This window comes from Phallusia mammillata, chromosome 4 (assembly GCF_965637545.1).
Source record: "Phallusia mammillata chromosome 4, kaPhaMamm4.hap1.1, whole genome shotgun sequence".
Lineage (NCBI taxonomy): Eukaryota > Metazoa > Chordata > Ascidiacea > Phlebobranchia > Ascidiidae > Phallusia > Phallusia mammillata.
The window spans coordinates 13,472,960-13,500,148 of record NC_137255.1 but is presented as its reverse complement, the minus strand read 5'-3'; the positions used below and the strand labels follow the sequence as shown (position 1 = coordinate 13,500,148).

Here is a 27,189-nt window from a genome sequence, read left to right as displayed (position 1 = left end):
CTTATGACGTATCTAGGTTACTGGACGCTGTCAGATGTACAAAAACCAAAGCCTGCGATGTCTTATTGATAAAAGAGTATCGTCTGTGTGCGGAGACATGATTTTTTTGCATTTCTGATTGCAATATTTAAAGCATGCACTGCCGTTCCGTCCTGCTTCTGGAGCGTGAGTTTCAGCAACTGCGGGTTGAACCGCTATGGGGAATTACAATTCATCAGATTCCGAACAATCCTTTACTCTACCTAGTGGTTTTATCAGGTGTGGTATATGTTTTTATTATTTAGAAATGGTTAGTTATTGTGTTTATGTAACAGGCTTGAAGGGAAGTGCATGGGAACATGGAAAATTTCACATTACTCTTAACTTTTCTGAACATTTTGATGAAGATCCACCAGAGATAACCTTCAACACTATTCCATTTCATCCCAATGGTTTGCTTTGACATAGACTAAAAACGAAAACATATGTTCATGTAAAGTATAACGTAAACACCTGTCTAGATTTTGATCACTTTATATATGGGCTGCAAGTATTTTTTAAAATAAACAATACCTCAAAACCTATTAATAAACAATTTTTTTTCATGCATATTAAACTTTTATAGTTGTTATGTTGTAATATACATTTTTTGTGGCTAACAATATGTTTTTAAATGTTTTACAGTTAATCCAGAAAGTGGAAAACTTTGCATTAACACTTTTACCAAGGGAATCAGAAAAAATGAACATTGGTCAATAGCCAATATTTTACTTAATGTGCAGGTTAGTTTGTGTCCACATTTATTGTTTCTATAATACTATTGATGTATTTTTATCAATCCATTTTAGTATCTTTTGTCAAATCCTGTGTTGGAAAATCCTGTCAATACTGATGCATCTGAAATGTTGTACAATTCACCCAGTGAATATGAAAAAACTGTCGAACAATGTGCAGCAGAAAGTGTTAACGTCCAAGGTAAAACTATCATCATTGCTACATATTAAAATTACTCATGTTATTTACTGGGTAACTGCCAAACAGACAAAACTCAATGATATTCATTTTTTGGTGAAAACTGTGCTATAACTAAAGTGGTGTTGCAAGTAGTAAAATGCATTAGATGTGGTCATCATGCATACAGTTACAGTTGGCAAATTTAAAACAGAGTTGAATTTGAAAACCTTTGTCTTGATTTTGAAAACTTTAAATTTATTCAATGATAAGCATGCACATACTACTTATTCTTAGGTTATTCGATTAATGATGATCAATATGTTTTACAGAAATTCTTCATTCCCAATTTCTTGAAAATTTTGGAGCTTCATTTTTAACAAAAGCCAAAGATCAAGTGGAAACATTTCATAAAGCAGATGTATCCCCTGCTCAACAGTTGTCAGCAGCAAAAGCCAAGCAAATATCTTTTGATGTTTACCACCAAACATGGGCACAAGTAGCTACAACCAAGCCTGAATCCAGATGTAAGTGTCTTTTAACATTTGTTATATAGATCTGTCTAAGAATACTCATCAACTTGAAGTTTTTTTGACAACTATTTAAATGTCCTTAAAGATCACATGTATTTCAAATTTTTAGTGTGTCGATAACTACAAAATCGTTCCAAACCACTACTGTTGAGTTACATTTAATGTATAGATTCAACTGAAGAAGAACACATACCGTTACAAATGTGGAATCCAGACTATGCAGAAATGCGATCAGTTTCACCTGGATCGGTTATTCGCATCCGTACCAAGTCACCCACAAATAGCCATGTACCAAAGCCCAAAATGAACCATTTGCGACAGAAAAAAATGGAAAGGATATCAGCAATGAAACAACTTTACATGAACAGAAGCACTGAAAATCAAAGTATGCACACAGTTTCTTTTAGAAGTACCGATTTTCATGAAATTTCGTTTCTTCTCAGACATAGCTTTGTGCAGTTTACATTTTAAAATTATATTTGAAACAGTAAATACCAGTTTGCACAAAGCTTGCTTTTCTAACGATTAAAGTGCGTAAAATAATTTGACAAAAACCCTTTGTTCAGAAAGTTGACTGATATTGCAATTTTTTTTAATTCAGCCGTAATGTGGCAATAATAGATGATGGTTTATTATAACTTTAGTAATTATATCGTTGTCTTGTTGTTGAGGTCTCGGAACAGCGGCTCCGGTAACTTCAATGACCGACATTGGACCCGCAGCGGATGCGGGAACAGCTACTGCGTCTTCTGAGCCCTGGGATCATGAAGCAGATGAGCTTGTGGCATGGGCGGGAAAACTGAATGAAGAAGCTGTGTAGCGAGCCATTTTTGGCGAAAATGAAACTGCTGTGCATTACGTGGCTGTAACTGCCGTACAATTTGTGATCTACTTGTTTCTTTGATATTAGTATAGGGGCAAAAGTTACATTATACAAATACGAAATGTCTGTCATTGTACTTGCGTAAAAGCTCAGATTCCCCATAAGATTATTATCTATTGTAATGAAGCTTTGTGTCTTTGTAACGGTTATGGGCAGCTTGATTTCGCATTGTATGTACTACGATTGTTTTTACTACTATGAACTGGATGGCGCTTTCGTTTTGTGACTGTAAGTGCTGCCAATGAAGAGATCGAGTTAAATATTGGATGGCCCAAATTAATTTAATTTAGATATGGTTATTTTTAACATGCAGGCGATAGATGGCTGATGACGACTATGAAAATGTGTTTATAAAATTAGTAGGTTAAGTTTATATTAAGGCGTTAAACCAAACTAAGCCGGCTCACCACGGGATTTGCAGATAATGTAAAAACTGTTGGTTAAACACAACGTGTGGTCACAGAAGGCAAACCGTTAAATAAACGGCATTAAGTCATTTTGTACTCGTACCCTGTTTCGTGATCCTGCAGCCATAAGAAATGCTGTGTCCGGTGACAGTAGTATTACTATTAAAGCACTAAAACATCACAGTGCCTTGATTTTGCCGATATATTTGTTTCTGAACCGGCGATAAAAACAACAACATTATAGCCACTGTTGAAAGTGATTGATTTAGGGTGAAATACAGTCATGTTTTTAACAAGCAAATTAAACATTAGGGATATCAAACAGGTCTCTAAACTTTTACCACGAAAGTACTCTTGCTTAACACTTAATATGCCTTCTGGGTATTTTGTTTTTCTTTTTCATAAATGCCGGTGTCATGTGTAAAAACGTTTGAAACGCCGCGTTTGCAAATTTATCGCATTGATAGTCCAATTTCTAATAGATGCACCCAAGCGTACAATGTGCATTAACAAGGTGAAGCAATTATGCGTGCAACAGCTGTGTTGTGTCGCACAGATATAGCGTTTTTGTAAAGCTTTATTTCAAGTGAAAGTGACATGTATTTTTGCAAAAATATTTGGTAAGACTGTAAAAAACTGTTTTCGCACGCACACTAAATTGGCGGACATAGCAAATAAATTGCCCACAGATTGAAAAATAATTAAGTTTTTCTTTTTAGGGCTGTGCAATATGTTAGTAAAATTTGCTGGTTCCGTTTTAAACAGTTGCCAAAAATCGAAGTTGTTGTGGAGAGTATCAGTAGTGAAAGCCTCCTCTCAAAGAACAAGTTTTCTACCAAAATTTACAGTGCAGTTGCCTCACCAACATAATTCAGTTTGTTGGTCACATTTCCAAATGTCAACCACTTCTAATTCACTTAACAATTTAGAGGATCAGTGCAAATCATTAATTAAACAATGCATTGATGATGCATTAAGTGAAGATAAGAATACACATCACAACTCTTTAGTTTCCACTAAGGTTATCCAAGAATTTTGTTCAACATACTCACAACTTGACAATGACAAGAAATGCAAAATATTACTTTACCTCTCTGATGATTATGGACTACATCAGGCAAATGTTTTGCAAACATGTGAACTGTTTATAAAGACCACTCAAGCAAAGGTAGGCGTATTTAATTCTTGACCTAAAGTGCACCAACCAATATAAATCCAAGTGTTTCCAAACCTCAACCAAGAGACATTAATTTGTAAGACAAAAAGTATCAAAACCAAACAAAGTCTTTGGGGTTCTAATTTAGTATGTTTTAGGGAATTATATAAGTGTTCAGTTGCACAACAACTGATTTAAAGACCTTGGACTTTAACCATGTGGGGTATGGTTTAAAGAAGTCTACTTTTCTGTGTTTAAATTTTGTTTATTTTGCCATAGAGAAAAGATGCCACTTTGCTTCAAGTGGAAGACCGTCTCCGGTTACAGCTTCACCCAATGTATGCACATCTGTTTACCCTTATTGGCCGACTTGAAAATGGAGTAAAGTTTTTGACTGAAATGCGATTGGATGCTATATCATTTGCCCGCATGGAATGTAACCGCAGTAATTCTCACATTTTAAGGTTATTTTTTTGTGCGATTTCTCTTGTCACATTTTTGCATCTTGTTAAAACTTAAATTGCAGAAGCTTTTCTAATCAGTTAAAAACAACATTGTCATTTTGGTTCTCTGTTGGACTTCTGCAACTGACTCGAGTTTCATGGCAGACTCCAGCTGACATACTTGAAAAAGTAAAATTTTATAATTTTAGTCTGATGTTTTTTTCACTTTTTATTAGCTATTTGCGCTAAACATAATTTTGTTTGTTTGGACAGTTGGCAAAAAATGAGGCTGTACATCAAGTACGCAGCTGGCTTGACTTGAAGCATCGATTAGGTGTTGACAGACGCTGCTACATGTTTATCCACAGCAGCATGCCAAGAGAACCTCTTGTGTACCTCCATGTGGCATTAATGGACCACATTGCTACTAACATCACTGACATAGTTGATTATCAATCACGAAGTGATGGGAACAAATCATTACAAACTAAGAAGAATAACACTGCAATATTTTATTCCATTACTTCAACACAAAAAGGGTTGCAGGTAAGCTAAAAAACGCTTTCTTGATGTTTATGTGTTATCAAAATTAATAGTAATATAAATGAAATCTAAAAAAGGTTAAAAATCTGCACCAACTTTATGGGGTCTATAAATATTGCATTATGTGTTTACAATTGTTCCTTGATGTTTTTCCTTTAGGGTATTGACTTTGGTGTGCATATGATTCGAGGTGTTGTGCAAGAACTATGCAAGGATCTTCCAAATCTTCAACAGTTTTCGAGTTTGTCTCCAATTCCTCAGTTTAATACATGGCTAACAGGTCAACTAAGCACAGCTGTAAAAAACAAATCCAACATTTTTCTTCCAACTGAAATAGAACACATAACTGAAACGCTGAAAGTACCAGAACATGAAATTTCCAAGTACTTGCTTACTATTTTGGAAGGAAGAAACTGGACAAAAGACAAAAAAGTTACTGAAGCACTTCAAGCACCAATTATGAGATTGAGTGCTGTGTATTTGTACACTATTAAACGTCGGAACTATGCATTTGATCCGGTTGCAAACTTTCACCTCCGGAATGGTGCCACACTGTGGAGGCTCAATTGGTTGGCTGATCCAAGTGCAAATGGATTTCAACAGTCACTGGGTATAATGGCGAATTATCGTTATTATCTTGATGAGATTGATATACATAGCAGGGCCTACATAATTCACAAAGAAATCTCAATATCCCAAAATGTTTTAGACTTAATTTCTGTCCATGACACACCAAGCAAACTTTAGCCATTAATTAACTGTCATTTTTTTGTTTTTACAATTGAAGTGGAATTCTTATTGTGTAGTACTTGAATGACATAGTGTTTTGTGTTATGTTAATTATTGAAAATATTGTAGGTGTCTATATATGTATTTTAATTTAATTTCGTATGACATTGTGCACTGCACATAATGTATTATCTTATTGCATTAAAATGTATTGGCAAAAAATAATATATTTTTTACCTGTACTGTTGTTGTTGTCTAATTGACATGAGATTAAAAAATATTATAATCCAGCAAAAGGTTGGTCAATGTTTTTATGCAAGGAGAGATGTAGTTAGATTATACTGTAGTTAAATTATCACATGGTCCATGTTTGTCGTAACGTAAATACAAAGCATTTATCCTAAAAAAGGACACCAATGCCAGTCAAAAATAAGGGTCACTTCAGTACTTTGCCACGTTACTGTTGACAATAAATAATACAGACTCTCACAATATTTTTTTCACATCGTTGCGCGCCTTGACATTACTCAATAAAATTAATATCTTGTAAAAAATAAGGTAACAATAAAACAAAAATAGTGCACAAAAAAGATAATTAAAAATCCATTTTTGATAGGAAAACTGCAAGTCTACAAGGCGTTATGTAACGTTATGATTTTAATTGTCAGGATAAATTGCTTTTGTAAAGCTGACCTTTCAACTTGTCACGTGACCAATGTAAACAAAGACAGCTGGGCATCAAAACAAAGAAATCGACATTTTGAACAACGTTTTCATTTTCTACCAATGTTTTTACTTTAGTGCGGAAGTTGTGGAAACGGAAAACAAGACACATGGTTTATGTAAGTATGCGCATAGTGTATAATTTTAATGTAATTTTCATTAGTTATGATTTTCCAGCACACTATTGTTTGTTCAACGCAGAAATCGCGAAACGTATCCTTTATATTTATTTCAGATACTTGCTGCTGCCAAAGGCGCATACACAATGTTCGGTATAGCAAGTCGATTAGTTCAAGCACAACAAGCTACAAATCCAATAAAACATGAGGATAATGAGCAAAGAAAAGCTGGTAGAATGGCAGAAGAGCAGTTCGAAGAAATACTAAAAAAGCTTGGTGGGGTACCAGGATACAACATTTTTAAAGCTTTACGTGTTCCGGATGAGTTCCAAACAAGACGCCATGAAATTGATTTAGTTTTGCTGGATGAATATGGAATCTACTGTTTTGAAGTAAAAAACTGGGGCGGTTCTGTTTGTTTATGTGATGATTCACAGTATTGGGAACAAAGAAAAAATAATGCTGAAAAGAATTGCTCAATGCAGATTCAACATTTTAACCCAGTTGCAAAGATTAAAAAAAGCTGTGAACTTCTCAGAAACCATCTTATGAGGGCTGGTATTTGTTTAACTGCAAACAAGTTTTTTCCTCGCGTTATCCTAACCAATGCCACATGCGATATTGAAGATGGAATTAGGAACGATCCTCATGTAATTACACATGAAAAGCTTCCACTTTTTGCCCAAAATTTTACCAAGACATATTTGAGCATTTGCACAGATCCAGTTATTCCATACTTTTTTCGAGGTCAACTATCTTACTCACAAATGGATCAAATTCGCCTTGCTTTGAATCAGATCGGAACTTGGGATGTCTTGCAATTGAACGGGGGCAAGCAGTTGGTGGGAGATTACAAGGGATGTGCTGAGTTGAACTGTAGTCGTAAAGATGTTGAAGAACTTCTGTTTCATCACCAACGGAATGCTACCTCTGCTACTCTCTGGGCAATTGTTGGTTATGCCCCAACAGTTGTTGTAACTATGTACAAAAGAGGAGGCAGTGGGTGGTTTAGTAGGGAAACTACAGGTACAGCTACATTACCGTACAATCATGATGTTTTATTTCGGGTTGCTGGAGAGTCAATAGATGCAAAGATACCAGCAAACGACATCAATAAAATAATGCTAAGCAGCTAATTTGCCAATTTTTTATTTCTTTTCTTGCCTTTGAATTAGCAAACTGTGCCGTTTTTCAGATACTGAGTGGAAACTAACTGTCGGATTGTGCAATTTTTGTTGATACACATGTTGGTTTGTCTTCTTTTTTGTTGCTATTTTGTATTTTTGTAAATTTACCCTTACACCATCTGGTGCTCTTTGTACAAATACATTTTACTGTATTTACTATTGTTCCAGTGTGAGCACTGCGAAATATTTTGTTGCACAAAGCTGTTGTAGTTTTATGTTTATTGCTGTTTTTGTCAATCTCATGATTAACATTCAGTTTTAGATTCCTTACCATTAACTTCCTAAAAAATAAGTATGGAAGCCCTAAACAAACATTTTGGTGTGGTTTAATTATAACAATGAATACGATTTCTCACTGTGTATTATTTTCATTAAAATACAATTGTTTATAGAAGCAACAATCAAAATTAAAAAAGAATAATAAAAGGTTAAAGTCAAACATTTTTGATTGCACATCCCCTGACAACATGTGTAAATCTTATGATCCCTCCAAGTTGGTTCAAATCATGAATATTAATTTTCATGTATAATTGCTTGTCAAAAAAGATGTCACTTCTTCTCTAATCGAACATATCGTAGGTCAGCTTCAATGATAGATCTTTCCCAGCCTTCTTGTTGTCACAAATATGTCCAGAAGCCATCAAGAGTGGTTATAAAAATTATACAACTAATAGCAACAAGCTGTCAATTAAAGTAAACTAAACACTATTTAGACAATGAAAAAAAGGATTTAGTGAAACAAATTAATGCACAAACAAAACTTTCGCAACAAATACTCCCCCCCCCCCCCACCAGCATACATTTCTCCTAGCCAGAGAACCTAATATTAAAAGAGTTTTTGTTTAGAGGCAACTCTGTTTAGAGGCAATTTTTATGTAATACAATAAGTATTTTTCTGTGCCCAAGAAAACACTATTCTGGTTGAATTCGTATCTTTTATTGATATCACATAAAACCATCAAGAGCAAAGAATAGAAAAATGTGCCTCGATCAGAGACCCACCCAAGCACATTGAAATGAACTGTCAGTCATAGCTACTTTCCAGTATCAAAATTGGCAGTGAAGTGATGCCTTTTTTGTTCAATCAGTATGGTGGAGGAAGTGTCTTTATATCTTTCAAACATTCATTATAGGACTTTTCATACTCAGAATTTGACTTAACCAGAACACAGCATGTAGGTCTTTTTGAACCAGTAGCCAATCCCAAATCCTGAAATAAAACAGAATTTATCAGTTCTAATGACTAATTCAAAAATCCACTACAAGTGTGGCTCTCAAAATGTTGTCATCAGGTTTATGATGCTGTATTAGTAATATTTGCGGGTTGTAATTTTTTATTGCAAATATTTGGTATTCAGCATTAATATCTAGTTTTGAATCCAGTTAATTGCAAAAGCATTGAGATTATAAATCTCAAACTGAACCCTAATATCAGTTCAGAAGATCGCCTTTTTAGATGCTCAGTGCTTGGCTGAGCAGTTGAACAAACTGACCCGAGCATTGAAATTGCATGTTCATGACTTACTAACAAACGAAATCAGTTTTTCGAAAGGGTATTCATAAACAAATTGACCTTTTTTTAAAAAATGCGTTATTTGGTGGAAAAACATGTCTTTCTAGGTTCTGTACAGCTACACGTGAAAGTCACAATGCAAAAAAAAGACTGGCCATTAGTCTATTTCAACACGAAACAGTAGTATTTTTACTTTGTATCAACTTGCCACTATCATAATCACAATAGTCCCTCCCATAGGATCTTTCGTGACATAGCTTCTAAGCACAGGAGGTAACATTTAAACATGTATTTTGGGGTTGTAAGGGTATTCCCTGGCCCAATTTGGTTAAAAATTGCAATCTATGAATGCAAACTTCAAAAGTGTTCTTTACTAAGCAGCAGGAACAAACCTGTGTTAGACATAAATAATATTAAAAAATAGAAGGGGCTCCATATAAAGCAGGGGTTCCCAACCAATGGTACGCGTACCACTAGTGGTACGCGAAGGTTTTTTAGGTGGTACGCGAGTAGCTTCCGTTTTTTTTCACAAAAGCCTGGTTTCACAACTTTATATTTTGTTTACAGTAAACAAAAACAAAAATCTCATTCAATCCAGTTGTGGTGCTTCAGTGTTATTATGGGTCCCCTTCTATGAAGGGGACACATATTGTTTTTGTCCGTATTTTTTTTTCTTTTTTTCTTTTTTCTGTCTAACGCTGGTTTGTTAAACGCGTTTGGTCAAGAAAGAGTGCTCCAAATTTAACAAAATTTACACAAATGTTAGTTATTAATCCAAATTTGATCCTCCTGAAGTTTGACCCCAAATGACCCAGCGGTTCACCCGCAGGCCCCCAAAACGTATTTTTTAAAAAACGGCTGTACTGACTAAAGTACATAATCTGAGAGTTTCATGGTTTGTTGGTTGGTGCAATGTAGAGATTCAAAAACATTTTGTATCTTTTTATTGGATTCACCCATTTTACCCCTTAAACCCCCAAATAGTAAGTTTTAGGCCAAAAATACAAGCCATAATGTGCTGAAATGTTAAACAATTGTTTGCAGTAGGTTATTCGTTCAGTACTTAAAATTTTGCCTTAATCGGCCATATAGTTACTTTTACAGCCCATAATATGTGTACACTGGACAGTCAGATAGAAGTCTCAACTCTCAAGGGAGTAATTCACTTGTTTACGATTAAGGAGTGTGAATGCAGCGGGATTGCTCAGCTTGACGTCCGGACAGACGTTTTACGAGACAGTCGTTTCGGTGATTAGAAATCAGCTGTTTTTGCGCAGCTATGCTATGTCGCTTTATTAAGTATCAAGCACATTTTCAGTTGTGGAAAATTGTGTTAAAAACTGACCTTGAACGACAATATCAAGGTCAAAGCATGAGATTAAATTAAAAGTATTTTTCCCGTTCTTATGTACTGTTTTTTTGTAATTATATGACAATAATGATGCAAAAAGAATACGGACAAAACTTTTAAAGCTGGGTTATTGCTAAAGTTGGTTAAGTTTTTTCTTAAGAATCTAAAAATAACCAGGACGTTAAATCCGCACAAACGCGCGTGTGGGGACCCATCTGTTTTTGCTTGCAAAAACAATCATGTATGTAGATCAAATGATGTGTATAGCAAATTGGTAAATATCGTATAGAATATTTAAAATGGAAGTATATCAGAAAGCCACCTTTCTAGTTTTAGTAGGCCATTTATATTCTTCTGAATAAAATACGATTCGATCAAATTAGTTGTTCTGCAAGAAGTGGTACGCGTGGCAGTACAGAGCGTCCAAGTGGTACGAGATCGGAAAAAGGTTGGGAACCCCTGATATAAAGAAACTATGTGCATTTGGAAATGGTTAACATGCACAGTGCATGGTGGCTGCTATGATGGTACTAAATACAGTACCACATATTATCACAGGGCAGGAAGTTGTAATAGACTTGAATATGCTTTTACAAAAATTATAATTTTGCGGACTTTTGAAAGCGCTTACGGTTCGAGCTATTCGGTTGGGTGAGGGTTTATAATCAAAACTAGAAGGGTGGCTTAGCACATATTACAATTGCACATACACTATGTCCTATTTTGAAACGTTAATACAGTGGTCGGCAACCCCTGGCACCCCTGGAGGTAGTTTTTCATGGCCAGCCAACCGATTTGCGTGTTTATATTGAAGTAATTTTGTTTTATCATACCATTGCTTCAAAATTAAGCCTATGTACAAAACACTCTGCTTTTTCCTTATTATTGATATCTGCTGGCACGAACCACGATTATTTAGAAAAACTTTGGCACGCCAGGTCATTAACACATGGAAACAAAAGTAAATTGGCAAAAAGGTTGCCGACCCCTGTGTTAATATATCCCCCATACTTAACATAAAAATTTGATTCAATTGACACATTATTTGAACTTGTCCTATTTAATATTCTGTTTATAGCAAAGAAGGGGTAAATAGTGGCAAAATAAAGTAAAACCCTACAATCGACACATATAAATAGAAAATTCTACAAGTTGTCCAAATTTTATGTAATTATGACCGTGTTTAAAAAACTTGCCCATTTTAGGCGGTGTTGAGGTAAATGTTAAAGCTGTAGGGTGAAACGTAACATATCACACCTAAACATGGCATATTCTACTAACTGACCAAATTTCATCCAATTTCGACATTGTTTACAAATTTCACCCATTTTAGGGGTAATGGGGTATATGGTGGGGCTACAGGGTAAAACACAACAATTGACACCTATAAATGACAAATTCTACAAGCAGTCCAAATTTCATTGAATTCTGACATTGTTTTGAAAAGTCACATTGTTTTAGGGGGTTAGCGGGGTAGCTGATGGGGTTCTATACCCGAAAGTATAAAATATGAAACCATGATGACCCAATCAACAGTCTGGTAAAATTTTATTCAAATCGGACAATGTTTATTAAAACTCTCACCACTAGAGGTGTTATTGGCAACATTCGTTAATGCTTCTGACATCATATAGCTGTTAACACCCCCCTAAATACATGTGCAAAATCATCCACTAAGTATTGCACAAGTACCACACAAGTACCATATGTTCTGTTACCTTTATTATACTATTACACCACAGAAATTTTTCGTTTGTGGTGCGCAGCAACATACAAAAATGTTTTACACTTTGGGGTTTAGCGGGGTAAATACTGGGGTTATCTAGTCAAACGAAGCAGGGGGGCACATCTACATGACCATATCTACCATCTGTGAAAGTTTCATCCAAATCCAGCAAAGATTTCAAAAGTGCATGGACAAACTTTGGCGGAAAAAAGAAAAAAAATATTCTCACATTTCACACACCATACGGTGTTCTAATCGGAATACCATGCGGTATCATGTGGTAACACGCGGTATTTAGTACCACATGTTACACCTGCTGCTGCCATAGGATGACAAGGCTATTAAAGCTAGACGTGATAAAACCAAGAATATCAAATTAAAAAAATATGGCAAATACAAGAAAACTTTACTCAGGTGAAACAGTATTGTAAATTTACCTGTTTTGCTGGAATATAACAATAAGGTACATCAGCATCTTCACACATGATAGGAATGTGACACATAACTTCAATGGGTCTGGTATCACCAGCAAAAACAACAAATCCTTTTTCACCCTTCTTTAAATATTTTTGAACCTGAAAAGAGGTTAGGTTGTGAAAAACAAAATGATGTGTATTTATGGCAGGAATGCAAGCTGGCTAAAAGTAGAATTTCCTATTTGTACAGTATAAATTGAAGCAATAAGGGTAAACCCATTCAGATTACATTTAAATTCTTGCACCAGAGGTTTTAGGCATCAGATTCTTTTATACGACTTTGACTCCCCCAGTCCCATATACTGTGTCCATAGGAGTGCAATAAAATTGAAAATATACTTTTAATTTGTTACACCCTATAAATGGAATCCAACTTTTGACTTTTATAGTGCAGTATCTGGTGTACTTTTAAATGCAGTAAAAATAATGCTTCTATGCAAAGGGAACAAGAAAAAATTCGTTTTTTACATTCTAAGCCGAAATAACAGTCTTTAGGAAATCAGACTTTATAATTACTACATAGGAAACAGATTAAAAAAAGAAGTTGGCTGGAGTAGACATTCAGTGTTACTAGGACCTTTACCCTTACTCTGCAACCCAGGCAAGGGCTACTCTAAAATATGCAATTTACACAATCTAAAAAGAAAGGCATTTAGGGTTTGGGGTGAGGTTTTAACATTAACAGTAACATTATAAATCAATCTCTGATAAACAGTTTGAGGCTAAAGTTCTTACAAGCGTTAATGTGTGATACCATACAGTGTTTAGCGTCAACATTTTCAAAGGTTTTATACATTTTGTAAGTAGATTACGTATTTAAGAGGAGCCCCTCTGGCAGTAGGCCCCTCTATTTCCCAGATATTTTTAGAATTAAATAAAAAATCCTAGGAAACCTGGGATCCCAATAAAATCATTGTTTAAAACTTTAGGGTGTATCCACCACAAATGTCAAATGGGGCAAGTTTATGTCCATGAATATAACATTTCCAATGCTACCAGCACACAAAAAGTATTTTTTTTTTGTTTAAAAGCGATTTTTATTTAATTTTAGTTTTTCTTAGTAATGTGATTAGATAATGTCTTATAGGAAATGACTAATAAAAATTTACAACTTCACAAATTCGATATAAAAACTAGTTTTTGCTTGGTGGTCTTTTTTCAGAAAATTTAAAACAAAAAAAAATCGTTCAACAATCAATCCAAAACTTAACACCCAGTCACCCGGCAGTCCGTCCAGGTCAACCCATACTGCAAATCATGAATGCTATGCAGTCAAATATGAAACTAACCTCTTTCACGCCTCGTCGAAGAGTCTTTTGCTTGGACGCCTTTTTAACACAACGATATATCCTTTTCGTAGTTTTCTTTGATGCCAACGGTTTTGCAATAGGATTGAGATACTGCAAAAGTTCCTTATATGTCTTTTCCCCAGCCTCAACTTCATTTGTAGACAGATCGGCCATAGATTCATCTTTAGACTGCATCGTGATTTGTTTAGTTCACAAACGACACAAATTATTATAACTCCCGGCTGCCTTATACAGTAACAGTAGTAGTACACACTACACACGCCAATACAAAAAGCCTGCTGTTCGCACGTGTATGTCTCGATTTCAGCCTTTGGCGGTACAATATATTTGCGACTAACAACGTAGCACTTCAGAGTACAGTGAGTTAACTTGATTAATTAATCAACCTTTCGCCCCAAAGCGCATCTTTATTTTACTGAAAATGCAACGCAAATGTAGGTCTGATGTACCTTATTGTATTGTTAAATATTTGACAAATCGCGCGCAATCATTTAATCAAAATGAAACTTACAATGCCGCACGAAGCACTGATGAGGCGCTGTAAGCGTTTTTTGACAATGAAAGATAACGACTCAAAATAATCATAAAACATATGGAACAAAATTGAACACACTAGGGACTTTTTATGTCAGATAGCAGCATTTTTTTCAAAAATTCGTCAGGTCCTTTGAAATTCGCAAGTATGGTAGATTGGTAATCAAGTCACTATACATACGAAACGGCCAGTGGTGGGATTCAATTTTTTTGTCTACCGGTTCTATCACAAAAGTCATATTTTTCAGCCGGTTCTGTTACAAAAAGTCACAGTTCCATTGACAGTAACCAGTAATGCTAAACGGTTCGCTGATCTCATAAAATTTCGTGAGACGGTTCTATAGAACCGGTGCGAACCGGCTGAATCCCACAACTGAAAACGGCTAATTAATAACCCATAAAAATAAATACATTAATTATACTTATGGCAATCCGCCAGCCATTAAGTAACAATTTAGATCTGCGCACAAGTCATGCTTTTTATTTTCACTTTTTTGAACGTGAGTAAATGTAACGCAAAATTCGAAATGAAGCTAAATAAAAAAAAATGTAAAACAAAAGCATTAGGCACACAATAAGCTTGACTTTGTGGAAACCTGCTTACCACATTGACGAGTTAATATTTTACAAACGTCTAAAATACGACCGCGTTCTTGTCAACGACGTTTGTAAAGGGTAGGCAGGCTAAGGCGCAGGATACAAAGAAGTTGCTTTGTTTCTTAATTTAAGGCAAGCTTTGCCAGACAGGCCTAAATTAAACACTATTTCGCAAGGTTTAAAACAGAAGAAAAACATGCTTCACTTAAATCCGAACTGAATTTGTCAAAAGGTGAACAATTAGGTACGATTTTTGTCGCGTTTAAGATAAACTTGCCACGAGCTGATTACATAGAAATAGTTTGATAAGGGGATAGGCGTGTCCGTAATACATACCGGTCACTAGATACATAAGACAGAGAGTCAATATTTGATTCTTGTCAAATATTATTTGGACTAACACAAGTAAACATGGGCGGCTAACGCGCGTGCAAGACACAGAGCCGTTATCTGTCTAGCGCAAGAAGGTCGTTTATTCCGCAGCAACTCAATCCTATGAAACAGCTTATTCAGCTTCAGGAAATTCAAAGTAGATGATTGTGGCATAGATGATAAAGTAAGTGGCAAGATGACTTGGAATGTTGTTCAAAAACTTGTGGAAGGAGTTGGGGTCCATTCGTCGCTTATCGGAAAGTTCTGGATCAATTCTTTTCTGCTGTTGCGATTTCTTCTGGTTGTATCCATTGCAAGTAAGTCAACGCAGAGCTCTTGTTGAAAAGTAAAAACCGGAATTATTAGAAATTGAAAACTACCTTACACCGTAGCCTTTGTTTTATGTAAAGTGAAAGTAAAAACGGAAGGAAACCCTAAACTTGTCAATAAAATAACCTATAACAAATAGTATCAGTGAAAGGTGTTGTGCAAGCCTTTCCAATACCAACACAGTCGCTTTCCCAGCATGATTAAAGAAAGCTAGTTTAACAAATGACGACTTAGTGCATTACGTTTCGGAAATGAGCGAAAATACAACTTGAGACAAGGATATTAGATTATGGATTTGAATTTGTATTAGCCTACATAGGCAAACTTAATCTATACGATGTTTTTTTTAGAAAACTCATTTGGGGATGGGAAATTTGTGTGCAACACATTGTCTCCTGGTTGCAACAATGTCTGTCTCAATGAATTTACACCCATTGTGCCGGTAGGTTTAAGTTTTGATTTAGAAAAAAAAGTTGCATTAAGCAATGGTGAACTATATTATGGTGAGCACTTTACTGCTACTAAAATATTCGAAAAATGGCATCACAGTTTCGTCTTACACAAAATATTTTGTGGTTTAACTGTAAACCCGCGTAAAGTATTTCAGTATGATTGACAACGTCCTTGAGCCCCCTCAAAGAGGTCACCTTTGTTGTTTGCGACCGAAACAAAGAGGGAACTAACTTTGAGTTTATGCTGTTGGAGTTGGAATTCGTCCATAGCACTGTGTAGTTGTTTACGGGCCTATTGTCAATGTACAATACTGGTATAGCATTGTAAACATTCAATAATTTACGTTTGAACAAATTTTCAGGTCCGTTACTGGTTCTTTCAAATTCTCGGAGTGTCATTAATGTCGATAATTTTTAACATCTACACAACACACAAACTGGCTCTGATCACGAAAGCAATCAAGCGCAAACGCGATTTCGAAGCCAAGGAGGTGAGTTTGTATCTGTTTCATGTTGTCTACGTGATGAAACGTGGTGTCGCAATTCCTTCAAGTGTCCAATCAACTAAGGTTGAGTAAATACCACGCCCTCTGATAACGCTCTCGCTTGAACGTGGGGATGAAAATGAGACGCAGTGTTTAGTTAGAATATAAGTGTTTTTTGTTTGCTATAGCAAAGGTTCTCAACAGTTTTAACCGGTTTACCACATTTGATTGCCTTTGAAGATATATTTTAACCAAAGTTTTTTTTTGACAAACCAATTCAACAGTACTGGTGCATAATCAATATGTACATACGTTTCTTGTTGGTGTTGTGTCAACTGTATGTTGCTATAGCGTGTTTGTTCTATGATTCTTTATATCTTACCCCAATGTATGTAAGTTTATCCTAACTAAAAACCTCTTCTGTGCAATGTTTGGAAAGATTGTGCCTTGAAAAATAAAACAGTTTTAAAACGCTGTACAAGGGGTTTCAAAAAATGTAGCCGAACTCCCGTAATCTAGATTTTTTACAATTAGCACCAACGTGAACGCGGTTCTTTCAAATTGTTGCGTAACAAAAGGTTTGTACAACAAATGAGTCGGGATTACACTGTTTACAATCACGCTTCATCATTTCGCGTTGTGCCTGTAATCATCCAAGTCGATGTCACAATGACCTTTAATTTACTTGCAGGAGAAAACACTCAATGAGAAGTTGAAGAGATTAAAGAGCGGAGATGACGCTGCAAAAGACGACAAACCGGAAAAGAAAGGTAAAGCATGTAACCGGGCAAATATAGTCAACCGCATTATTGCGTCAGTCATACAACATTTACAATTCTCCTTGCTAAGATTTTTTTAATCCAGTCACAAATAACCTAAACACACTACAACGTGATTATGAGTGTCATTGGAAAACTATACAGACTTTACAGAGCTCAAATTATTGAACATGCTTTTTTGTAGCCGAGGAAAAGAAAGAGGACAAAAAAGACCCGGAAGTTGTTGCCACCAAACTCGACGGAGAACAGCCATCAAAACTCTACGTTGCCTACTTTTTTATGGTTAGAAATCTAGCAGCAGTTAATACAGCCATTTTAAAATAATTCTGTTTGGCAAAACCCAAAAATCTGGCGCTTCAATCCTCAAATGCACTTTGAGACGACTCGTCGTAACAAAATCTACCAAAATAATATAAAATTTCATTGACGCGTTTACGCTGGCATTCAACCCGAGAAGTAAGAGGTTTAAAAGGACATTGTTGACATTGCTTTTTTCAGTTTCATTAGTTCCATTTTTCAATTTTAACAATAGAGTCAGTTTAACTAGGTCAGTTAAGAGTTTTGTTTTACGAGCAGGTGCTTCTACGGATGCTGGTCGAAATTGGATTTATGGTGGGCCAATATTTTGTGTATACATTTAAGTTCGTTGTACCGGAGCTATGGCGCTGTCAACATTGGCCATGTCCCAACGTGGTGGATTGTTTCATCGATAGGTGAATGATTAACCTTAAGTCGTTTGAAACAACGTGACATGTCGTGCGTTTGCACAATTAATACCAACTAACGATCTGGGCAAATTTTGTAGAGGAATGGTATTTTTCCAAGTTTTTCTACATTCGGTGATCCATTTCTACAAAACAGGCAAAAGTTAACGACAATGGTGTAAGCACTACATGTCGTTCGGTGTCGCAAGAGAGCCAATTATCAGTTTGATTAGTTTTTTTGATTCCATCAAACATTACTTTGCAAAAAAAAACCTTTAACCCCGCATTTTCAAGCACATAATACATAACCATTTCAAAAGCTATGCGAACATAAATTTGTCTACATTTTTGTGTCACTGAGTAAATTTTGTCATTGTGTCATTATTTAAAAGCGGCTGGTTTTGGTAACCTTATTACGTTTTCAGGCCCAAGGAAAAGACAATCATGATTTGCATTTTCTACTGCACTGGATGTGTAATGATCATTCTCAGTGTAATGGAACTTTACACTCTGGCTGGCAACTTGCCAAAAGCATGGAAAAATCGGAAATATGATGTGACAAAGGAGGTTTTTGGAGAAGAAGGGGGTCCCATGTTTGATGGGGCTGCTGGGGGAGTGCATTACTGGGCTGGTGTGGATGGGGTGTATGAGATGTCACCCCAGGGTTACCCAGATGTTGCTGGCATACCAACACTTGTTTCAAGACGAAACATGCCACCAAACAGAAACAGAATGAGAAAGAAGTATAGATATTGATTTAACTGAATGTGTTGCTGAAATAAAGAGCGTTTGAACAAAATTTGTTGCTTAGGTTGTCATTTTATAATTTTCTGCTTTTTGGGCTGTAATTAATTGTTGTTGCTCTTTTGTAAATCAAATGCTGCCTGTAGAATCGAATGATGTTTTCAGCTTTTCGAACAAAAATACTCAGTGCACCATATCATATTGAATAACATCAACACTACTTAAGAACAAAATAAAAGCTTTACATATACAATTCTATTTGTGTGAACTTAGATCATTACAGATAAACTGGATGTAAGAAAGCTAAAATAGGATCAGTAAAATGACCAGCCTCTATAAAATATGGATTTAATTCCAAACCAACAGCAATCTATGTAGACAAGTTCCCAAATAAAAAACTACTTTATGAAAATGATGGTATACAACTTACCAAAAAGAGTTTTTTGAACAAACTTACTCTTTTGTAAGGCTGTTCCATCGTTTAACAGCATCTGCTAAATCAGCCTTTCTCAAAGAATTATCCAGAGGATTCAAATGAAGTGCACGACTAAAATTCTTGACTGCCTACAAATTATGTGAGATTTTATGTCATAAGTCATTTGCAACCATGCACGACAAGTTTTTTCATTGAGTTATATTATATACTTACCAATTGTATGTGACCCAAGTTCATTTGAGCTCTTCCTAAGGTCTGCCAACCAATCCACCAGTTTTTCTTGAGTTGAGTTGCCTTTTCTGCTTGTTGTGCTGCTTGAAAATCCTACAAACCACACAGATTATTGTCCTAAAGCTATACTCAATCTACTCATCTCAGATTTCCAAACCTTTTCCATAAGCATAAACACTTGACTTTGCATTTCAAATAATCTTTCATCATTTGGGGTTATAGCAATGGCTTCACTCCATCTGCAAATTAGAAAAAAGTATATTCTGTACCAAGGTACATTAAAAAAATCTGATTACTACCTCATTATTGCTTCATTCAAGTTATTGTTCTCAGCCAAAAATATTCCTTCTTCTTTAAGTAATTTTGATTTTTCTACAGAACTTGCACAGGATCTTTTAGTCTGTCTGCATGGAAAAAGTTATTTTTTCAAAAAACCTTTAATTGTATTGTTTATCAAACGTTTAACTGTTTTAACAAAAGTTCATTGTCTAGAAAAAAGGCACTGTGCTACCATCTTTTAAAAATAGTTTATTAGCTAGAAAATAAATCGTAAAATGTTTCAGTTTTTTTTTGTTATTATCAACTTCAAAATAACAACGCATCGGCATCTCTACCTGTTTTCCCTCATTGCTGCATTGTCACTGATTCCACCATCATCTTGCAACAAAGTGGGTGACACAAGCTTGCACCGCTTAGTTTGTTTCCAAAATGAAGAACTTTTGGTGAAAGAAATGTCTTTATTCATGTTACTTCGGTCCCGAACACGCAGAAAATTATAGTCACAATCACAACTCACAATGCTCCAACTGAAAGTGGGATTCCCCCTATTTTAACACTACGAAACAGTATTTCCGTGCTTTTTAATATTTCGAATATAACTGACACTTAATTGACTCTGATTTGTAAACAAATGTGCCTTTTCGAACAGTGGTACACGAGTAATTTTTTTAATCTGTGTTCAAAGCACCCAGTGATCACTCAGTGGCAGTGGCGGCTCGTGCCTAAAATTTGTGGGGGTGCTGCCCCCACAAATTTTAGCCTTTACTGAACATATATAAGTTGGCAGTATATTGAAAAGCTACATTTCTAGCCATTTGTTTTGTGTAGAACAGGGGCGTGCAACACACGGCCCGCGGGCCAGTGTCCGGCCCGCGGCACCTATTTTCGTGGCCCACGCAGACTACAAAGTACTCTATTAATTATGTATACTTTTTACTGTTAGAGCATGGAATGTTGCTATTTGTACACAATCACCGGTATTTTTGACTTTGTACAACGTCACACCGTGATAAGGTTTTATACACTGTGACGACATATTCCCATTGTTGCATCATAGTGTGCATTATGACAGAACTGCCTTTCTAGCAATAATTCAGTGACATGATTTATAGGTGCAGTAAAAATATTGACATTTATTTAACGAAAAGGTTAGCAGATATCCTATTGATTAAAAAGTACTCAAAGAGTAACTTGACTGTGTTCATGCGCTTTGCTATCCAATAATTGTTTAAAAATGTATGTGTTGCTTTATTGTCTGGCCCCCAGCATTATTTTAAGTGTAAGTTGTGGCCAACTGCGATAAACAGTTGCACGCCCCTGGTGTAGAAAAACAAGTAACTTAATACAAATCTTAATTAGCAACTCCATTGTGTCGTAGTTTTTGTTACGCAATAATGTACACGAGTGTAAACAGCAGACGGCATCATTTGTGTATTTTGTTTACTTGCACAGCGACGGGCCAAACACAATAACGTTCAGTAATAATGTGAAAAACAAAAACACACGTGACACAGCTTCGAAACGAAGCGGTTGTAAATACGGTAAAACACAACAGGAATATAGAAAAAAAAGATACAAATAAGTCGAAAAAGGTCGAAGTATTTCAGTTCGACAACAAAATTTGTCATGTTTCATTTAAGTAAATTTAGTCACAGTCAGCGTTTTCAACATATTCTATGACACTTCACAGATTATTGTCACACAAAAAAACTAGCCATACAGCTTTTTATTGGTATCATAACTAACAAATTTAACAACCACATTACATTGGTTTCAGAACTTGTTCATTTAAACATCTTTCTTAAATTTTTGTGTACAGACTATTAATTGTATTTTAGTTTCTTGACTGCTATAATTGCTGCTTGCTGGCAAATAGCTTATAATTCCTTTTTTAAGTGCAAAACGCCTTCAAGCTTTAAAATTTACAACACTCTCACTAAAATTTAAACCATATTATTAAATCTTGTGCTTCCTTTTTCCAACCAAAATGAATCATGAAGTTATAGTTTGGGCATGATAATTGATAGCTTCTTCCTTAATCCCAAATGATAACTAAGAAACTGTTTTTCTATTTAGTATTCTAGTTCTAGCACTGCAAGTGCAAGTCTTTTGGAAATATTGGTGTTCCTCAGAAAAAATGGCATCTTTTTCAGTGTTAAAAAGAACTGTTCTGCCTTTGAAGGAATCATGGAAACAGGAAAAAGGATTTTTCATCCTAGTAATTTAACTTGTCAAAACATCATCTCTAGATTAATTAATTTCAAAGTAATCATGAACATTAGATCTACAGAAACATTTTCATTTGAGTAACTAGCTTTTCTTTGTCAACAATAGGATGTGCTTGGTGTCACTACTATCTTGTCTGTAGAATGTTCATTCTTAAGAAACACTTCCTGTGAAGCAATTTAGCAGCTACTGTTTAGACAAACAGTACATGGGGTCTGGTGTACTTTCTTGACCAGTACATGTCCATTATATCAATACACATGATTGCACTTGGTTGCAAATACTGTCCACATGGTGTGTTAAGAAATCCACACTTTAAATTGTCTTCACTCTTTTTTTGTCTTCATTTCAAAATTCCTGTTGCTTGCAGTTGCAACAGGGGTTGTGACTTTTTCGTGACACTTGTCACAGTTTGTGACAGGCGTCAATGACAGGGCTGGGGTGTCACCAAATCAGTGACAGGGCGTCATTAAATCAGTGACAGGGCATTACTAAATCAGTGACAGGGCGATTTTGCTATAGTTAAGTGTGCAAAACGAGCCATGTGTTTGTAATTTTCGTCGTATGTTCCGAATTTAGTGCGAAAGGCAGAAAAAAATCGTCCGTAGTAGTATGATGTTACTTTATGAAGTTTAGTTTATTCGCGCTCTTCTACGGAAGGTAGAGTGAAACACCTTGATTTAAGGGCTACCACTCTAGATATTTTATAGCTAGATCTAGAAAGTTTGGGTTAAGCCTAGATGTAAAATTTAGGATCTAGATGATGGCTATAAATTCTAGATAGTTTTTGTAACGTTTGTAAAGATCATGGGAACAGTACAAGCTCACAAATGTTCCACCCAGACCACATTATAACTGTAACAGAAAAATAGAGTGATGAAAAGGAAGAAGTAAGCTTCTTTAGCATCAAATATAGATCAATTTATATTAAAAACCTTCATATGCGTTGTTGTTTGGCTAATATATTACATTAAATTGGATTATTTTATGTTTAGTTAGATATATTTTTGGATGTTTTGTTTTTCAATCTAAATGATTCTAGATATATATTTAAAACTGGATTATTTCATTCAAACCAAAGTGGCAGCCCTGCTTGATTTCAATTAGTCAGCCACTACTGCAAACCATACTAAGAAGCAACAGGACTAAATCCATGGATAATTATAAAAAATACTTCCCAAACATAAGCAATTACATCTTAAAATTGTAAAATGTTGTGCAATATTTCGTGCTTATGACTTTAATAAGGCATTTGTTAAATCTTGAAAAATTGCAAGCAGCAAAGGTAAGTGTGTTTTTTACAATTTTTGAACTTTCATTGTCTGCCAGGCAGTCTGACGAGCTCTAACAGGGCGAAAAAGTTCAATCACTTATTTTTAGTCACTTTGTTTATTATTTAAATATGTCTAAGCTCTGTGGTGTGTCACATTGTGATATCTGATTGCCATATTTAATTAACAGTATGAATGTTACTTGCAAAAAAAGAGGAGCTCATCTGAGTTTCCAAACAATACAATACTTTTTACACATGTAGATTGGACCAACACATTTAGCTGTTTGAAAACAGTAGATTGTTCATGTTTTTTGGTTTATTTCTTGGGAGAAAGCCATCAACATTTAAAGATTGGAAACCTATTAACAGTAAACAATATTAAGAAAGTATTAGGCAACTACCAGCACAAAAGAAAGCGATTCAATACTGGTTCTAACAGACTTGGAGGAGTAAAACATTTGTTTTGTTTGGTGTTTTAACTAATTTCTTAGTTATCCTTTTTTTGGGATTCATCTTTGCTTATACACTTTATCCACCTTCCTTTTTATTTCATTTTTGTAACTGACTCCACACAATGTTTAAACTGATCTTATTTAGATCTGATTGATTCAACAACAAGCAACAGAAGTATCTGTAAAATAGTAAAAAAATGACACAGTATTACCATTGTATATTTTTGTTACAAAACATTGGTCAGAAAACAACCAGCCACTCTTGTGATTGTTTTCATTAATTAAAAGTATTTGCTAATCGGTTGTTTGAAGGGTTACAAGAAAAACATAAGAATAATCCTTAAAGGTTGCTGAATTTGTTAAACACAACCTTAAAAAAACGTACCCTAATAGTATTGTTTTCTAGTTCGAGAAGAGCACTGCTTCATTACAGGAATAAAATTGGTCAAAAAAGTTAGATGAATCCGGTAAGACCATTAAATATTTTTCATTTTTAAGCTTTAAAAGCAATTCTAGTGATGCTGCTAATCATTCATAATATCATTTTATTTTAGACAGTCTTCTTTAGCTATGTAGCCAATGTGATTAGAAAATAGGTAAGTTTTTGTTTTGTTTTAGACAGCTTTTTTTGTTCACTTTATACATAATTAATTTTGATATAGTGCACAAAATGTTAAAACAATGGTAAAAGCATAATTTTTTTTTATCACGTGTACATAAAAACTGTGTGCTTATCTACATGTAAAACTTTTGTGAGCAGATTGGATGTGACAGTTGCAGATCATGTCATCACATCAAATGTGTGGGAATCAACACCTCTAAGCTTGGAATAATTCAGTCTTGGCAATGTCCTGTTTGCTTAAAATTTGTGATATTATGGGTCCCCTAAAGGATGCACATTTTGATTTTACCCAATTTGTGTTTTTTCCCTGAAGTTTTTTCGCAGCAGATTGTGGATATGGTCATGTAGATAGACATTTGTCTTGACAGCTCCAGTATTTAAGCCACAGGCCACTAAAGTTTAAAAACATTTCTCATAATCCGACGCACCACAAACAACGAGTTTCTGTGATGTTGTAGGGATATAAAGGCAACCAAAAATGTGTTGCAAGTGTTACTTGCATTCATTTGGGCTGGTTATTTTGGCAGTTTTAACAGCCTTAAACAATAACCAATTGGGGTTTAATTTTAAAGGACTGTTGATTGGCTGATTGTGGTTTGTTATTTTATTATTATGCACATAGTAACCCGTTACTAACCTGCTTCCCCCAAAGATGGGTGTTTTTTTACATTTTGATGTGTCAATTGTTGTGTTTTACCCAATGCTCTCACTATTTCCCTTTTCTTTTCTTATTTACTTATAATGCATTGTCACATGAGTATTAATCGATACACTGACAGCTAGAGAATATGGTGCGCTTGCTTAGATTTTTAAGTTCTTTATCACATCTAGTCTTTATGTTAGGCATTCATAAATTTGTTGTTTTTTGTTTAATAATAAAAGTTGTCTGAAATATTTTTTCATGCTTTATGATTACTGAAGAAGTTTTTGTAACAACAATATTGCCCTAACATTTTTAATAAGTTCCTGAATATCATTGTAGTCCTGGGACCGTTGGCGCATTTTCTCTATCTATCTTAATCCTCTGCCAGTCCTATGCAGTTCGTTCTGGGTCTCCCCCGTGTCTTCTCATGACCTTTAACAGTCCTGTGCATGATTCCATATCACATGGCCGAACCGTTGCAACTTTCGTCTCCATGTCACTTCTTCATTGAGACTGCTTCCAGTTGTTCACCTTCCATTGTAATGTCTATGTCGCTCTCTTTATCATTTTGCCTTGACCTTACCATGATCTTGCTTTTTTCACTTCTTATCTCCATTCCATACCTTCTCATTGTATTGTCCAATGTCAGTAAGTTTCTTACCACTCTGTAATGAATTTGTCCTGCCACTGACACTGTTTCCTCAAAATCTTCCATTGGTTCCATCATTATGTGCTCTAATAATATATTGAACAAGATAAGCGACAGCATACACTCTTGACATACTGCAACCAAAGTGCACTTCTGTGGGTTGTCACACATTTCTGGCCGTATTATACAGTGCTTTGATCAGAAAGATCAGGTGGAGCCTGATACCATGTTTCACCTTCATACTCTACAGAGCTTTTCTCCAAACTCTGCTGGTGGTGATGAAGTTCTTGATGTTGGTCCAAATTTTTCACCCAGTATTCAAACTGTTAGGTTGTGCTGGGTCATCCACAGAAACTGGTATGAAGAAAACCTAGTATTCAAACTGAAGAACAAGCTTCTTCATATAAGAAGTTTCTATCATATGTATTCATGATCTCTTGTGTTTTCCAGGGTGCTTTCTGGTTCTATAGCTATTCCCAAAGTTTCCTCTGTGGTCGCATTCATGCGTTTAGAGAACTCAGATGTTAGTTCTGGCAACAATGCTTAAAATCTGCCTTTAATCTTTATTTCAAACCTCTCTCTGCAACCTGGCTCTTTCAGACGACAAAGCAAAAAGACTGTTTTTTCGAAAATTATAAATCAGTGACAAGGCGTCATTTAATCATTGACAGGACGCCAGTGAATCAGTGACAGGGTGTCAAAATCAATGACAGGGCGTCAGTGAATCTGTGACAGGGTGTCAAAATCAGTGACAGGGTGTCAATAAATCTGTGACAGGGTGTCAGTAAATCTGTGACAGGGTGTCAGTAAATCTGTGACAGGGCGTCATTCAATCAGTGACAGGGTGTCAATAAATCTGTGACAGGGTGTCAGTAAATCTGTGACAGGGTGTCAGTGTGTACCTGACACCCTGTCATTGACAGGCGATAGGTGGCAGCCTGTCACTAAATTGTCACAACCCCGTCTCTGCAGTTGTTTGTTCTGCATTTGATATTGCCTGAATTTCAGTGAGGCATTTAACTTCATAGTCACAAATTTAATGTTTCTTTGGTAGCATTAGGAACAAAAACTGAGTATTTCTTGTTGTTGCTTACTCCTGCATGACATTGGAGTAGCAGATGTTTTGTCCCATACTTTCATAAATCTTTTTATTAATTCAGTTATTTATTATAAAGGTTAATTGTGACATTTAAAGGTGTTAGATGACCTTTTTTCTTTTTCAAGGTGTTAGATGCACTTATTTAATGAAATGATAACTGTAAAAACTGAAACCCACTTACAGTCATCTTAAAAAGTCACGACTAACAGTCAAACAATAAATTTAATGATAGCAAAACAATTATTTAACTGCA

The 27,189-nt window shown here is 35.4% G+C and overlaps 6 protein-coding genes and 1 long non-coding RNA gene across 10 annotated transcripts; 5 read left to right on the top strand and 2 right to left on the bottom strand.

Annotated features, from left to right (window-relative positions):
- Positions 1–3: 3 nt before the first annotated feature.
- LOC145225492 (ubiquitin-conjugating enzyme E2 U-like) lies at positions 4–2,611 on the top strand. The gene is made up of 7 exons (XM_080092208.1): positions 4–258; positions 315–431; positions 664–761; positions 828–954; positions 1,263–1,457; positions 1,633–1,848; positions 2,135–2,611. The coding sequence occupies exons 1-7, from the start codon at positions 135–137 to the stop codon at positions 2,281–2,283; spliced, it is 1,026 nt and encodes a 341-aa protein (XP_079948334.1). The 5' UTR covers positions 4–134; the 3' UTR covers positions 2,284–2,611.
- A 722-nt stretch (positions 2,612–3,333) lies between these two features.
- On the top strand, positions 3,334–5,920 carry LOC145225489 (malonyl-CoA decarboxylase, mitochondrial-like). The gene is made up of 5 exons (XM_080092206.1): positions 3,334–3,921; positions 4,189–4,373; positions 4,436–4,541; positions 4,626–4,898; positions 5,055–5,920. The coding sequence occupies exons 1-5, from the start codon at positions 3,484–3,486 to the stop codon at positions 5,640–5,642; spliced, it is 1,590 nt and encodes a 529-aa protein (XP_079948332.1). The 5' UTR covers positions 3,334–3,483; the 3' UTR covers positions 5,643–5,920.
- Positions 5,921–6,313: 393 nt separating this feature from the next.
- LOC145225491 (uncharacterized) lies at positions 6,314–7,814 on the top strand. The gene is made up of 2 exons (XM_080092207.1): positions 6,314–6,466; positions 6,583–7,814. Exons 1-2 carry the CDS (start codon positions 6,458–6,460, stop codon positions 7,600–7,602), a joined length of 1,029 nt encoding a protein of 342 aa, XP_079948333.1. The 5' UTR covers positions 6,314–6,457; the 3' UTR covers positions 7,603–7,814.
- Positions 7,815–8,574: 760 nt separating this feature from the next.
- LOC145225495 (H/ACA ribonucleoprotein complex subunit 2-like protein) lies at positions 8,575–14,418 on the bottom strand. Its single transcript, XM_080092215.1, has 3 exons — positions 14,009–14,418; positions 12,681–12,818; positions 8,575–8,863 (listed from the first exon to the last, which is right to left on the bottom strand). Exons 1-3 carry the CDS (start codon positions 14,201–14,203, stop codon positions 8,738–8,740), a joined length of 459 nt encoding a protein of 152 aa, XP_079948341.1. The 5' UTR covers positions 14,204–14,418; the 3' UTR covers positions 8,575–8,737.
- A 604-nt stretch (positions 14,419–15,022) lies between these two features.
- On the bottom strand, positions 15,023–20,646 carry LOC145225494 (tetratricopeptide repeat protein 33-like). Of its 4 annotated transcripts, none has more exons than XM_080092211.1 (6): positions 20,308–20,645; positions 19,993–20,097; positions 19,851–19,932; positions 19,676–19,786; positions 19,484–19,590; positions 15,023–15,867 (listed from the first exon to the last, which is right to left on the bottom strand). In XM_080092211.1, exons 1-6 carry the CDS (start codon positions 20,436–20,438, stop codon positions 15,855–15,857), a joined length of 549 nt encoding a protein of 182 aa, XP_079948337.1. In that variant the 5' UTR covers positions 20,439–20,645; the 3' UTR covers positions 15,023–15,854. The 4 variants fall into 4 exon arrangements, with proteins under 4 accessions (XP_079948337.1, XP_079948338.1, XP_079948339.1 ...); XM_080092212.1 differs by having other exon boundaries at positions 15,803–15,867; positions 19,457–19,590; XM_080092213.1 differs by lacking the exon at positions 15,023–15,867 and adding an exon at positions 17,464–17,977 and having other exon boundaries at positions 19,457–19,590; positions 20,308–20,646.
- Positions 15,729–19,279, top strand: LOC145225493 (gap junction gamma-1 protein-like). The gene is made up of 7 exons (XM_080092209.1): positions 15,729–15,849; positions 16,213–16,304; positions 16,677–16,805; positions 17,491–17,569; positions 17,763–17,860; positions 18,155–18,291; positions 18,708–19,279. Exons 1-7 carry the CDS (start codon positions 15,729–15,731, stop codon positions 19,036–19,038), a joined length of 987 nt encoding a protein of 328 aa, XP_079948335.1. The 3' UTR covers positions 19,039–19,279.
- Positions 20,647–23,491: 2,845 nt separating the features above from the next.
- On the top strand, positions 23,492–25,439 carry LOC145225496 (uncharacterized). Its single transcript, XR_013859897.1, has 3 exons — positions 23,492–24,390; positions 24,478–24,519; positions 24,684–25,439. It is a non-coding gene; the product is annotated as an uncharacterized LOC145225496 (long non-coding RNA).
- Positions 25,440–27,189: the final 1,750 nt, after the last annotated feature.